The sequence below is a fragment of the Ceraceosorus guamensis genome, assembly GCF_003144195.1.
Source record: "Ceraceosorus guamensis strain MCA 4658 unplaced genomic scaffold IE81scaffold_103, whole genome shotgun sequence".
Taxonomy (NCBI): Eukaryota; Fungi; Basidiomycota; class Exobasidiomycetes; order Ceraceosorales; family Ceraceosoraceae; genus Ceraceosorus; species Ceraceosorus guamensis.
This window is the reverse complement of record NW_020290098.1, coordinates 1-13,744: the sequence shown is the minus strand read 5'-3', so window position 1 is coordinate 13,744 and position 13,744 is coordinate 1. Positions and strand designations below refer to the sequence as shown.

General features: G+C 56.8%; 3 protein-coding genes across 3 annotated transcripts; 1 reads left to right on the top strand and 2 right to left on the bottom strand.

Annotated features, from left to right (window-relative positions):
- Positions 1 to 75: 75 nt before the first annotated feature.
- On the bottom strand, positions 76 to 4,622 carry IE81DRAFT_317703 (hypothetical protein). The gene is made up of 2 exons (XM_025512591.1): positions 3,038 to 4,622; positions 76 to 2,951 (listed from the first exon to the last, which is right to left on the bottom strand). Exons 1-2 carry the CDS (start codon positions 4,453 to 4,455, stop codon positions 176 to 178), a joined length of 4,194 nt encoding a protein of 1,397 aa, XP_025366800.1. The 5' UTR covers positions 4,456 to 4,622; the 3' UTR covers positions 76 to 175.
- Positions 4,623 to 6,124: 1,502 nt separating this feature from the next.
- Positions 6,125 to 12,201, top strand: IE81DRAFT_368922 (hypothetical protein). Its single transcript, XM_025517192.1, has 5 exons — positions 6,125 to 6,595; positions 6,693 to 7,225; positions 7,302 to 10,385; positions 10,455 to 11,314; positions 11,391 to 12,201. The coding sequence occupies exons 1-5, from the start codon at positions 6,439 to 6,441 to the stop codon at positions 12,028 to 12,030; spliced, it is 5,274 nt and encodes a 1,757-aa protein (XP_025366799.1). The 5' UTR covers positions 6,125 to 6,438; the 3' UTR covers positions 12,031 to 12,201.
- Positions 12,202 to 12,346: 145 nt separating this feature from the next.
- IE81DRAFT_14552 (hypothetical protein) lies at positions 12,347 to 13,737 on the bottom strand. Its single transcript, XM_025510396.1, has 3 exons — positions 13,485 to 13,737; positions 13,205 to 13,335; positions 12,347 to 13,035 (listed from the first exon to the last, which is right to left on the bottom strand). The coding sequence occupies exons 2-3, from the start codon at positions 13,314 to 13,316 to the stop codon at positions 12,584 to 12,586; spliced, it is 564 nt and encodes a 187-aa protein (XP_025366798.1). The 5' UTR covers positions 13,317 to 13,335; positions 13,485 to 13,737; the 3' UTR covers positions 12,347 to 12,583.
- Positions 13,738 to 13,744: the final 7 nt, after the last annotated feature.

Here is a 13,744-nt window from a genome sequence, read left to right as displayed (position 1 = left end):
ACCAGCGGGGCATCGCATTGTAACTTTTTCCAAGCGGGCCACGTCTCCCTGCGCGCCAGAGCAAGTCGAACTTATGTCAGAGCATGCAAATGTGTCCATTTGTGGTGTTTGCGTGTGTGAGTGTGTATGTCGTTTTGGAGGGGGGGCAAAGGAGAAGAGGAAAGGACAAAGCGTCTCAGTCGGACATGTACTTGGAGACGACTCTGAGATCGGAGCTCATGCTCGATGGGTCTCGTGTCAAATGCGGCTTCTCCTCCATCATCAGCTGGCTCTCCCTCGTGCTTCCCGTCGACCTTGCCCCTCCGCTGCGCACCGATCTAGCATCCGCTCCATGTCCACCTCCACCTCCACCTCCCATGGCGCCTTCGTAGCTCTTGCCATAAGATCCAGCATGTCCGTTCGAGCTGCTCGTGGCGCTCGGCAAGTTGCCGTTGCTGTTGCAAATGCCAGCAGCAGATCGAGAAGTACCGGCTCGCGAGCCAGCAGCGACAGAGATCGGCGGCGGCGGCGCATTGTTGGAGCTGCTGTTGATTCCTGATCCAGCGGAGCCCAATTCAGATGATCTCAATCGAGCTCCGAATTTATTTTGACGGCCAACGCCGTGCGATTTGGACACGACTTCTGCTTCGGTCAAGAAAGCTTGCTGCTGGGTAGGATGCTGCGGATTTTGCCTGACCTTTGGCGAGTCGCCCCTGACCATGTTGTGGCCTGCCGCCGCTTGTCGAACCTTTTCGCTCGCCGCTCCAGCTCTGGCAAACCTGAATGCGGCCACGGAAGATGCGTGCGTCGGAGCAGCAGCAGCGGCAGCAGAAACGTTCGTCACGCTGCTCGAGGAGGGTCTCAGAGGTGTGAGGCCGTGCGCGTTGGGCAAATGCGCCCTGGGCAGGACCTCGTCGCCAGCGTAGCTGAAGCTCAAGGTGGATTGTCTCACGTATCTCTCAGTGTCCAACAACATGCCAGCCTCCGTCTCCTCGGACGCCTGACTTCCCACTTCATCCTCATCCTCCTCATCCTCATCTTCCTCCGCTTCTTGAATGCCTTGGGCAAGCTCATCCTGCAAAGCGCTCGTAGAGGGCTGAGCAGCCTTGCGCCAGGCTACAACTCCTACAAATTTGTAGAGGTTGCGCGTCTTGGCTCTCAAAGTGGTGTTTCGCAAGGCTTTCAATCGTTCCTTGCTGTCCTTGCTCCTAGCTGCAAAATCCGCCGCGGGCTCTGAGCCCGTCGTCACGTCGACCGATTCGTCCATCTCTGTTGAAGGAAAAGCTTGTGGGCCGCTCTCATCCTTGATCGGCGCGGGCGCACCGATACTCGATCCAGAGGGACGCAAGGCAGTGGTGCTGTTCATAGGAAGCGCAGTCACGCCGACCCGTTGGCATTTCAGCTCCACGTCTGAGAATTTGACGACCCAAACATCCCTCTTGCTTCCCATACTCGGCGCCTTGGTAGCCTTGTCATCCGCAGACAAAAAGTCCGACAGTCTTCTGTACGATCTCTTGCTTTTCAAGGCTTCTCTCAGACTCGAACTCTTGCCCGTGCTGGTCGCGTTCGACCCTCCCGTCCCACCTGAAGAGTGTGCAAGTGCTCCAGAGCCCTTCACCTTGCTCGCGCTTGGGCCCTCGTCTTCCGACTCGCTGACCCCCCCTCCTCCATTCCGCTCGACTTCATCCTTTGGCGCGGATTCCGAGACGGCTCGTCGAGGACCTTCCTCATAGAGGGGCCGCTCTTCGATGAGCAACCTATCCGGTCGAGGTCTCAGCACAGCTTTATCCAAAATTCCATCTATGCGAGCAAATGCGTCGTACGCCTTGTCCCTCTCTTCGCTAGACACCTTTGCACTCTCGATGGACCTGACCAAGCCTTCCACATCCACCACCATGGCCACCGTGTTTTCGAACTCGAAAGTGGACGGGTCGGTGTGGTAGAGGAGGTTTTGAAAGAGCAGAGGGTACTTGAGCAGTCTTTGAAAAGGCATCGAGATAAAAATTGAAAGACCGCACTCGCCCCTCTCGGCAGCGCTCGTCTCGAGCGACGCAACAGCTCTGCCAAGTCCCACGGTCTGCGTCAATCTCTCCCTCTTGATCCGTTTGCCTCTCATAGCTCTTTCCATCAAGCCCGCTTCTTCTAGCTCTTCCAAGGCCCTTTCCAAATGGATGACGTAGCTCTTGTAATGCTTCAAAATGTAGTCGTACCTCGTGAACACGTCCGCCAAGCTACGGACCAGCGGCCACTGCTCTTCGTATCTGACGCGCAAAGCCTCAGAGAGCAACGTGTGACCCTCCAAGAGGCCATCATTCAGAGCTTCCAGCACCGCTCTGAGAGACTTGGGCAAAGGAACGGATAAGGCAGAGCCGTCCAAGTTGGTGTATCCAGTCTGAGAAGAGACGGGATTCTGTATAGCCTGACTATTTGCCTTTCGTGATGATTTGCGTGGCTGCTTGACGTTCAATGCCACGCTACCCATTTGAGGTGAAGACGTCGCCGACGCGTCCCTTGACGTCGCACCCGAGGCGCCTCGCGTGGACGTTCGCGGCGCTCCGATGCCCGGCCCACGCGCGATGCTACTCCTTGGAGGCCGCGGTGGTGCAGCTGTGGTAGCAGCAGCTATGCTAGGCGCTCTGCTCTGAGCCCCCGACGTAGCACCGCCGCTACTCTGAGCGTCGGACGAGACTTTCTTGCCAGACAAAGAGCTCTGCGCGTGCCCCTCTGAGCCTGTGCGAGTGTTTGTGGCAGATAGCGGAGACATGTAGCGCGAAGCGATGGGCAATTCTGCGCTGCTGGAAGTGTCGATGGGGTGCAAAGTGTGCCTGCTGCGACTTGCAGGGGAGTCGGAAGTATTTGGCCAGCTGGAGGTGGTGGTCATCTGAGGAGAGGTGGGATTGGAACGATAACGCAGAGGATGCAGTAACGCGTCGAGATACAAGTCTTTGGCCTTTTCCAGCTCGTTGACGTATCTGAAGTGCAGGGGCAAGCCCCGTCTCGCTCCATGTCAGTTCCTCCTCAAGAGCGACGCGTGTCGTTCGATCTGCGCTCTACTTACCTCTCCTCGCTTGCTACAATTTCCCACAGCACCTCTTGGCGTGTCCTTTCCCGAGGTCCCAGATTATCTACCAGATCCCTTTGTGTCATTTGACTCCAGCTCGGTGCGCTTCCAGTCGCCGCACTAGCAGCTGACCAAGTCACATTACCCTGACTTGCGCTGCGGATCATGTGAGCACCCGCCGCTGTGCTTGTGCTCAATCGCCTAGTGTCGAGCGATCCGCCAGCCTTGGAACCATGCGCAGAAGATTGGGCAGATACGAAGCTGGAAGGACTGACCGACCTTGGCTGAGCATTACCACCTTCTCTGGAGGTTGTGAAAAGGAGGGAATCGGCGCGCTGCTCATCGTCTGTGCTGCTGCTCGTCTGAACCAGTCTCGGAACGCCGCCCTCGAGAGCTGTTGCGACGTCGGCCGGCAAGCCCGAAGGGTAGGGCGCGGAAATACTGCTGGGAATGCCGCTCGTTGCACCGTCAGCAGACCCTCCATTCGTATTTGCACCCAGCGAGCCTCTGCGACTCAGATTGGCGGAGCCCGTCCCGTGACTCGATTGACTTCGTCGATTCTTTATTCCAGAGGCGATGGGCAGCGAGTAATTGGTGCGTTTTGCCCCTGCGAACAGGTCCCCTGCTCCATCGCGGGGTAGCGAGTGTGCTGCCAGCCCGGAAGAGGACATGTTGGGCACGCCAAACTCATTGACACCGGCAGCAGAGGAAGGTTTGGAGTAGCTCCTAGCTCGAGCAGCGCTGGCCAATGTAGGTCTGGCAAAGCCTGCTGCTGATGACGAAGACGCTTGAACGGGTAAAGGCTCGTCGGTCAATGCGGAAGGCGAAGAAGGTCTTGCTTTCTTGATTGGGGAAGGTGCGAAAGCTACAGTCTTGACAGCCGCTCCGAGAGAATGGTTTGCTGGGCCTGGGCCTGTTAAAGAGGATGCAGCTTGACCACTGGACCCACTCGCTTCTCTGCTGCTGCTTTTCTCGCTTTCCGACTTGATACCTGCTCCGCTGCGGGGTCTGGCGAGAGGCTCGACTGGCTCGGAGGCTGGAGCCGGGGCTTGAAACGCATAAGGCGTGCTCAGAGGGCCATGCGAACCGGATCTGCCCACGGGCGATGAAGTGGTGTCCGTATGCGTATGCTCGCTTGGGGCGAGAGGATGTCGGGGCAAGTCGTCGATGATGCTGGCATCCACAGGGGGCGCCGAGCTCCTGTACCTTTTGATCCGCGTAGTGTCGCCAGTCAAGTCGCTGTAGCTGCTGCTCTGCGCTTCAAACTTGGCAGCTAGCGCTCGCACTTTGTCTCCCGATGCTGCGCTTCCGCTCCCGCTCTGCTTCTCGTTGCCCGCGTACACGCCATCGGAGCTGCCTTTGGGATTGGGAGACTGTGGGCCGCCGCCGGTGAGGCGCCCAAACAGACGCCTCATCTCCGCCTATTTCGTGAGTCGTGCGTCGTGGAGGGTAGGTAGGTAGGTATGCGCTCTCAAGCGCGCAAGTGGGAGGCGAGGGTGGATGTGTGCGCGCAGAAGAGGCTCGTGATGGTGTCGTGCAGCCTAGCGAAGAGGCTTGAGGGAGGGTGATCGTGAAGATGGGGGGGGGGGGGGGCGTGTCTGTCGTCAAGGTCGTAAAGCGTGTTCGTGATGAAAGGCAGGCACCGAGAGGAAGCTGGGAGTGGAGGCGAGTCTCGGGGCAAGGGACACGGCAGTGGTGCGTGAAGGGGAGTCCGGTCGAAGCTAAAGCGATGGGAGGAGCGGCGTGGTCAGGGGCCGCTGGACAGTTGATCAAGGTGCGAGGTGCGAGGTGCGATGGTGAGACTTGCCGGTCGCGTCGTGGCGATTACGTTACGAAGGGGGTATAACAGGATCGAATCGGATGGCCTCTCGGGAGGAGAAGGTTAGTGGTGAGCCTGATGAAGCTGCTCACGCTCGCGCGTGACGGTGGGATGCAGCAAGCCTGAAGTGGCGAGTCTGATGAGTGATGGAGCACCGAAGAAAGGTCAACCGAGCCGAGCCGAACCTCAGCAATTAAGTCGATCGATCGCGCTGTAAATGTGTGATCGAGAATTTGAATTCACATTTGACCCACACTCGTGACTTGCAATTGACCCACGACTCAAACTCTCCCGCGACTTGATTGAGTCGATCGTGACTCTTGACTGCACCACTCACACTCACACTCACGACTCACATCCAAGCTCACACGCACAACTCAGACTCATCAGACTCACGACTCACACTCTGACTGATGACTGACCTCTCTCACGCGTCTGTTTCTTTGCTTCTCTTGCATGCCCCGCATCGCATCGCATCGCGTCGGCTCAGCACGAGCTTAACATCAATCGATCGCCCTGACTGCATGGCACAGGCATGCGCTCGCCCGTCCTGTGCCTGTGCCTCTCTCTCATACACGCTCACGACTCACACTCGCAATGGCCCCTGCACTCGTGACTGTACAAGCGCAGACACAACTCGAACGCGCGCACGCTTGACTCACGCTCGCGTGACTAACACAACACATCACATCACATCACACGCAGCGACGCGCTCTTCTAATCAAAGATGTGAATCGAATCGTGAAAAGCTTACTGCACGGCTGGCTGATTCATTTCAAAGTTGAATCCAAAGTTGAATCAGAATGTGAATCTTGAATGGTCACATCACACGAGCTCGACGCGTACACAGCAGTATAGACACCAACGCTTGATCTTCGATCAATCGTGAATATTCGGGCTTTGCTTTGGACTTTTGATCATCACGCCAGCCAGCCAACCAGCCAGCCAGCAGGCGGCATGCACGCACGATGATGCGCAGGTATAGGAGAGGAGGATCGAGGAGGATGAGTGCGCGACATGAAGCTCTGCTGAACAACACAAGCATGCTGGCGCCATGATACTCACGACTCCAGACTTTTCATTCAGCAGCCTCGCTCGACACATCACGGCCGCCGCGGTGCTGCTAGCGGTTGTGAGAACGCGCTAGAATCTATGTCACGTGATTGATTTCCACGCACGGGCTTTTGCTCGCGGACGCGCGCACGCGCGCACGCACGCACAAGAGGATCGCTCCACCTCGCAGGCTCTTACTCTTGACTCCGTCACCTCATTCGACCTTCTCGACTGCAAACTCACGACTCCAGCCTTCTACTCGTCGAAGCGGGTCGGGAGTCGGCTGTAGGCTTGATGTTGAGCTTCTGCGACATCCTTTCTATGGACGCTTGCCCCGTCGGTATCATCTGCATCATGGTCTGATCAGCTGGCACAGCTGATCGAATCCGGCAAACAACCTCTCTTCTCTCCGCAGCGACTCTGACCGACTGGAAGCCGATCACGCTCTCGAAGCAGCAGCAGCCGCAATCTCATCTGCTTACATCCCTGAACACATGCATACATCCCGCAACACACAAAAGTCGAGATGGCGAGAATACCGTCGCGGGGCTTTACTGTTGCTCATCAGAAGGTGGCGTTGGATCTAGACCTGGAGAGGCACATCGCGTCTGGCTACACGGAACTGACTGTCGCACCTACAGACAAGGCATTGCGCGTCATTCACCTCAACTTCAAAGGTCCAGGTGAGTGGCGGGCGCTGCTGTGTGGTGGCGGGCGAGCACGTTTGTTGCAGTGGCCTGATCAAGTCGCTAACACACCTCTTGGTGCTCTGCATCGCAGGCATACAACGCGTCTCGATCAACTCTATCGCTGCAGATTACTCGTTTGTGGATCACACGTCTGACCTCACACTCTCAGATCCCAGCAATGTGCACCTGTACCCGGAACTCAAGCGCAGGCTGTATGCAGCCGCATCCGATGGGGCAGGTGGAGAGCTGTCTATTCTCATCCCGCCGACCATCAACCTCGACTCCTCCTCTGCCAGCACTCCCATCGACGCTCCCACACCCGGGGGTCAGAATTCGGAACTGCCGACGCTCCTGGTCAGGGTGGAGTACACCCTGGTGCACCCAACGGAAGGTCTCACGTTCATCTCGCCCACGCCCGAATCACCTCATCGTTCACCTCACCTCTATTTGGCTCCTACTTGTCCCGACTTTGCGAGGTGTTGGGTACCTTGCGTCGACAGCTTGTGGGAGCGATGCACGTGGGACATTGTACTTGTCGTTCCAGCCACACTGCGGGACGCCGGCGCAGGTCAGGATGAGGATGTAGCGATCATCGCCCTCGCCTCGGGAGATCTCGTCGAAGAGGTGAGTTTTGCGGCGCCACCCGCGCAAGACTGGCGCGGCTGACTCCATCAAAAACACCGCTGCAATCTGCGATCAGGTCGCGCACCCGCACAAGGCGTCCAAGTCGGTCTTTTACTTTTCGCAAGCCGTGCCGACCTCTGTGCATCACATTAGCATCGCAGCAGGGCCTTTTGTCCTTTACGACGTCTCTTCCGCCTCTCACGGCGCACCGCACCGCACTCTGCAAGACAGTGCCTCGAAGAGCCAAGTGCCGATCCATGCGTACGCGCTGGTGGGCAGAGATGGTGATCTCGCTCCGACTACGAGCACCGTTCTCGCAGCGATGGATTTCTACAGTCGCGACTACGGATCCTATCCGTTCGCGTCCTTCAGCATGGTCTTTGTGGATGAACCGCCTTCTAATTGTCACACCACCGCTACCCTACTGCTCCTCTCCTCGGACCTCCTTCATCCAGCAAACGTGATTGAGCAGGCGCTGGAAACGCGCATGGTGTTGCACCAAGCGTTGGCTTTCCAATGGGTCGGCATCAACATCATCCAGAGGACGTGGTCGGATACCTGGCTAGTGCAAGCTCTCAGCTTGTACCTCTCCGGCCTATTCTTGCGCAGACTGATGGGTCAGAACGAGTATCGCTTCAGATTGAGAAAAGATGTGGACAAGGTCTGCGCGGCGGACATTGGCATGGCGCCTCTCTGCGTTCAGGGGTGCATGGAGCCGCCAGACGAAAGCTATTTGACCTTTATGAACCTCAAAGCCCCGCTCGTGCTGCACATTTTGGATCGTCGACTGCGAAAAGCTGGAGCTTCCTTGGGTCTCGGTCGAGTGATCCCTCGCGTGCTTCTGCAAGCCATCACGGGCGAATTGGTCGGCAACACCCTCAGCACTTCTAGCTTTCTGCGCACGTGCCGCAAAGTCAGTAGCGTGGATCTCAGAGCCTTTGCAAAGCAGTGGATCTACTCGAGCGGATGCCCTACTTTCTATTGCAGCGCCGAATTCAATCGCAAAAAGCTCATCATCGAGTTCAACATCAGGCAAGAGTCTCCTGCGGCGATCTTTGCCGCTCAGCATCCCCATGAGGCCACATCTTCAAATCCCTCGCAAGTCTTTGAAGGTCAAATGACAGCCCGCATACACGAGGCGGATGGGACGCCTTATGAGCACGTCTTCGACATCAACGCTGCATCGAAGCGCATCGAAGTGCCTTTCAACACCAAGTACAAGCGAGTACGCAGAAACACGAAGCGTTTTCAGGCTAGACAGGCCGCTGCTGCTGCTGCGGCACAGGGCGATCAAGATGCGGCAGAAGCCATGACCCTCATAGACCTCGGCTTTTCCTGCTCATTGTGGGAAGATGAGGCGGAACGAGAGAAATGGAGAGTGGCGGATTGGACGGAGGAGGATGAAAAGATCATGGCCTCGGCTCCCCACGAGTGGATACGCATGGATGCTGATTTTGAATGGATCGCCAACATTCACTTTGATCAGCCCGACTTCATGTGGGTCTCTCAATTGGAGCGAGATCGCGACGTGGTCGCGCAGATGAGCGCGATCAATGCTTTGGCTCAGCTGCCCAACCCCGTGTCCTGCTCCACCCTTACCCGCACGGTGCTGGTGGAAAAGTACTTTTTCAGAGTCAGAATGGAAGCTGCGCACGCTCTGATCAATAGTGCGGTGGAGGAGCAAGACTACTTGGGTTTGTTTCATCTCCTGATGCTTTTCCGCCGAGCTTTCTGTCACGAGATACCTGCAGACTCCAGGGCTGTGCAGGGCCTGCGGGCAGATCGCGTGGACCTCAACGAGCCCTGCATTCCAAAAGCCAACGATTTTGGCAACATTGCAGAGTATTTTGTGGGAAAAGCCATCATTCAAGCCATCAGTCGCGTCAGGAACGTTAGAGGCAGGACTCTGCCTCAGGTAAAGAGGTTCCTCATCAATCTCTTGAGATACAATGACAACTCGACAAACCGATACGCCGACGAATTCTACATTGCTGGCATCATCGAAGCGCTCTCGGGCGCTTTTGTACCTGCCACCTCTCGACTTTATGGCGGTTTTGTGCCGGCGGATGAGGATCCGGACGCGCGGTACGACGAAGAACTGCTGCTCGAGGCTCGTTACGAGGTGGAGAGGTTTCGCGAGCTTGACAAGCTCGTGCCGTCTTTTCACAACACCATCACCCTCGCAGCCATCGACTTTAATCTTGTCCTCACGCTAGCCAATCTGCAACCGGTGGATCTGCCCTTATTCTTGGCATACACGAGACAGGGCAGCTTCGCGCCGGTGAGGACGGCGGCCTTCGGAGCGATGCTGCTGATGCGAGGTTTGCAGCACAAGGTCATCACGAGATACATCTTTGCCGTGCTACAGACTGACGAGAGCAGGTCGGTCAAGAGGGCGCTCAGCAATGCAATGTGCGAAGCTCTAGCAGTGTCCATCGCAACGGGAGACTTTACAGCAGCTTCGATCTTGGATGAAGGTCAGGCGGAGCCTACAGAACTTCTTGCGCTGACAAAGGACGAGGCGGTGGTAGACTCTCTGTTGCGGCCGTTGCGAAAGGATATCGGGAGATCTGCAAGCGTGCGAGAAGGATTCCTGAGCGCTCTGCTCAGCCCTGCTGCCGACTTGCAGACTAGGTGGGCACTCTTGAGATTGGCAGAGATGCTCTTCAAGCCGGCGGATGAGCATGATGTGCCTTTTCAGCCCAAATTGTCCTTGCGCGTGCGCGTACCTAGTTTGGCAACTGCAGCAGAGAATAGTGCTGCGCCTCTCCCTACTCCACGCATTCGAATCAAGACGACCTCTTCGGATGTTCTAGCGTCCATCGCCGAATCGTCGGAGGTGGAAGATGCCTCTACCAGCAGCACTACAACCATGGCGCAGCAGCAGCCCAAAGTCTCCTTTTCTGCTTCGTCGGCTGCTGCTGCTGCTCCGAGCTCGGACAGCGCTGCAGGGACGACGACAGCTCCTTTGGCAGTCAAGATCAAGAGGTCCTCTAAGCCAAAGAAGGCCAAGCCTGTGGATGTGGCGCAGAGCTCGGGCATGTCCCCATCGGACTTGACAGTGTGCAGAAGCATGATCAAGGATCTCTTTGACGATCGTCGTATGGGAAAGCACTCTGCCGCTTTCAGACTGCCTGTAGATCCTGTTCGAGATGGCGCGGTGAGTGGGGATCGCAGCGTGGATTTCCTGATCAACGTAGGCTCACGCTCACGCCATTCCTCTCGCTAGCCAAATTACTTTGATGTGATCGACGATCCGATGGATCTCTCTTCCATGCGCGACAAGCTCAATGCTGGACTCTACCAGAACCGATTCGACTTTAAAACGGACTTTGACCTGATGATTCGCAACGCCAAGACGTTCACGCCTTCGGAGACGGCCAAAGTGCACCGAGATGCCAAGGCTTTGGAACAGGCGTTTGGAAAGAGATGGAGCGCCATCAACAAGACCATTGCACAGACTGAAGCGAAGGCTAGAGGAGAAAAGGTTGTGCCGACGGAAGCGCAGGCGAGCAGCAGTGCGACCGAGCCGCAGGCGGAAACGGCGGCGATAGCGGCTGAGCCATCTACATCGACATTACCGGGGCGAGAAGACTCTCCTGATGAGCCCCTCGCTGCGGGCTCAGGTCTGGCGCGCACATCGGCGGTGACCGCCTCACCTGTACCGCCGACAGCCACACCCTCGACGAGCGCGCCAAAGCTCGGATTGAAGCTCAAGTTGAAGCCAAAGATTTCTAAAACGGCCAGCGAGGACGCTGGAGCTGGTGCGTCACCTGCACCTGTGGGCGTTGAACGCGAAGCTTCAGCGACATTACCTGCAGCTACTCCGTCCGCGCCCAAAGGTGCAAAGGGTGCGGAGGCGAGAGCTACGACGAGTCCGGCGCGTTTCCTCTCGCCTGCGCCTTCCACGTCCAGCACGACGCAGACCACGCCGACCCACAGCAAGAAGTTCTCCGCTTTGGACCCGGTCGCTGCTGGGAATGGCGAGCCGGTGCATTTCAAGCAGTCAAGGGCTATGCTTGCTGCGCTCAAAAAACGACCAGAGGCGCACTGGTTCAAGGATCCTGTGGACGCGAATGCTCTACCTACGTGAGTGCGGGCGCAAGCGTTTGGCTGGGAGCGAGCGCAACATGGGCTGATCTGTGCATCCCTTGTCGTCGCGCAGATATTACCAAGAGGTCAAGGCTCCCATGGATCTAGGCACGGTGGAGCGCAAGCTGCTCGCTCACGACTACAAGGATATGGGCCAGCTGGCTGCTGATGTGCTGCTGATCGTATCCAATGCGCACCAATTCAATGGCGCTCTATCAGCGGTCGGGCAAGACGCGAGCAAGCTGGAGAAATCGTTTCGCAAAGAATTCGCAGAGGCGATGGTGCGACGATTGGAGGAAGGCGATAAGCGGATCCTGGCTGGCGTCTTGAGCCGTCTGCGAGCCGAGCCGGTCGCATTCTTGTTCCTCGAACCCGTCGACACTACCGTCTACTGGCACTACTTTGACATTGTGAAGAGGGAAGAAGCTCGGGATCTGAGTCTGATCGGCAAGAAGCTCAAAGAGGCAAGGTACGACTCGGTGGATGCGTTCGAAAAGGATCTGCGAATGATGCTGGACAATTGTCACAAGTTCAATGCGGATAATGAAGAGGTGCTGGAATTTGCTAGGACGTTTGAAAAGGTCTTGCAGAGGGAAATGATGGGCGCTAGGAACGCCATCTCCAGAGGCGCTGCTTCGGCCACGAAGAGGAAGAGCGCAGGTCCGGCGGGAAGCGCTGCTGCTGCTGCTGGAAACAAGAGAGCTCGATCTTGAGAAAGAGTGTCGGAAGAATTTGCGAATTCTTGGTACATGATTTCTATTCTTCTGTCATCCGGAACCCTCCGTCATGAGCAGACTTGGCTTCTGTTTTCCTCCCGCATCAGCATGTCCTTTTTGGGGGACTCGGAAGCTACACGGCGTTGTAATGTATCGGATCAAAGGTCGAAAGCGTCGTGGTGGACTGAATAGCCACGTGTGGCACGGATGGTGCGCGGCGCCATTCCTGTGACTGTCAAGGCGCAGCAGCTCTGTCGTGGTGAAGAGAAGCTGGCCACTCGAGAAGGGTGATCATGATTGCTGGGGCGCGCTACAAGCCGCATCGCATCGTTGGCCCCCAATGACTTGAGAATGTCCAAAGCTGCTGATGCAAGATTTTGTCTACTCGACTCGAATTCCAATCTTTCCCCCCTCTTCTCGCGCTTCCCTTCATTCCTCATCCTCACCCCGATCATCCAGCGCATCATCATCATCAGCATCTTGCTCTTCTGCCTCTTCGCCCGAACTCTCGCCCTCGTCGCCCATGCCGAGCATGATTTTGCTCAGCTGTTCATGCGATCCCCACTCGATGGAAGATTCCAAGACGAGTCCCTGTGTGCGTGTCAGGTGGTTGCGGGCGGGGTGAACGCATGAGCGAGCAGAGAAAGGAAGAGCAAGCGTCAGCTTTCTCTCTCTTGCACGCTTGGCCCTCATCCGCATCAGCCAATCCAACATACGCTCTTTCTTTCCTTTCCCCCCCTTCTCTTCTCTCTCTCTCTCTCTCTCGTCCACGCGCCTCCTTTGCCACTGTACTGCCCCTTTCCTTTTCCAACAACAACAGCAACATACTCACGCGCAAAACGCCCCGCACCATCTCTCGCTTGCTGAGCACATCCTGCAAAGCTTTTTCCATCCTTCGAATACGCGCTCCCTCTTCTCCCGCCACGTTGCGAGCTGCTCTTCTGCCCGATACCGGATTGCTCAAAATGTCCGTCAGTTGCGTGGATGTTTGTGATCGGATGACTGCGGTGGGGCATTGTCGCATGGACGGGAGGTATAGGTGCGATGTGAGCATTCGAGACTTGGGGGGGGGGGGGGGGACTTGCATTTCGAGTTGAGAAGACGAGCGCCGCCGTCCCCCTTCGCATACGCGTTGGCAGGGTCGTGTGCGTCGATGGACATTGTGACGCACCGGCTATATCTCGACGAAGTGATGCTCGTTCATCTTGCGCCTCTTTTAGATCACGCAAAGAGCGCAAATATTCCAAAGCTCTCGCATCCCTCGCTTGCAACAATCCTCTCATCGAAGTGTGCGAATCGGGTCTTGTCAAGCGCAAAAAAGGGGGTGACAAATCGAGTGTCGCGATGGAAGAGGGGGCGAAAGGTGAGGGAAGGCGGTAGAAGCATCGAGTCAGCGAAGGGGAATGTGGGCGAGCATTGGGAATGTCGCTACCCTCACACTTTACACTCACGTGAAAGAAAGCGATGCGCTGGTGCTGGGATCTATCACGCTGTTGTCTGTAGCGTGCGATTCTTGGCTGTTCTGCGCCAGCGCATTGCTCAGGATGGTCGCATCGTTCAAGCTTGGTGTGGTGGTGGGGGAGAAGGGCGGAGAGGGGGGGAGAGGGAGTGGCTAGCAGCATCAGCGTGCACGCCAGTTGGCATCGACCGAGCCATTTGAGCTTCTCCTTTGCCACTCATTTGCCCCAACGCCCGCACCGCCCGCATACAC

What these genes read in the sequence shown, in the direction of transcription:
- IE81DRAFT_317703 (XM_025512591.1), bottom strand. Translation starts at nt 4,455, where the DNA reads ATGAGGCGTCTGTTTGGGCGCCTCACCGGCGGCGGCCCACAGTCTCCC. An exon ending in ATTGTAGCAAGCGAGGAGAG is followed by an intron (nt 2,952 to 3,037) that starts GTAAGTAGAGCG and finishes CCTGCACTTCAG; the next exon opens with ATACGTCAACGAGCTGGAAA.
- IE81DRAFT_368922 (XM_025517192.1), top strand. Translation starts at nt 6,439, where the DNA reads ATGGCGAGAATACCGTCGCGGGGCTTTACTGTTGCTCATCAGAAGGTG. An exon ending in ATCCTGTTCGAGATGGCGCG is followed by an intron (nt 10,386 to 10,454) that starts GTGAGTGGGGAT and finishes TCCTCTCGCTAG; the next exon opens with CCAAATTACTTTGATGTGAT. An exon ending in GACGCGAATGCTCTACCTAC is followed by an intron (nt 11,315 to 11,390) that starts GTGAGTGCGGGC and finishes GTCGTCGCGCAG; the next exon opens with ATATTACCAAGAGGTCAAGG.
- IE81DRAFT_14552 (XM_025510396.1), bottom strand. Translation starts at nt 13,316, where the DNA reads ATGAGAGGATTGTTGCAAGCGAGGGATGCGAGAGCTTTGGAATATTTG. An exon ending in ACTTCGTCGAGATATAGCCG is followed by an intron (nt 13,036 to 13,204) that starts GTGCGTCACAAT and finishes GCCCCACCGCAG; the next exon opens with TCATCCGATCACAAACATCC.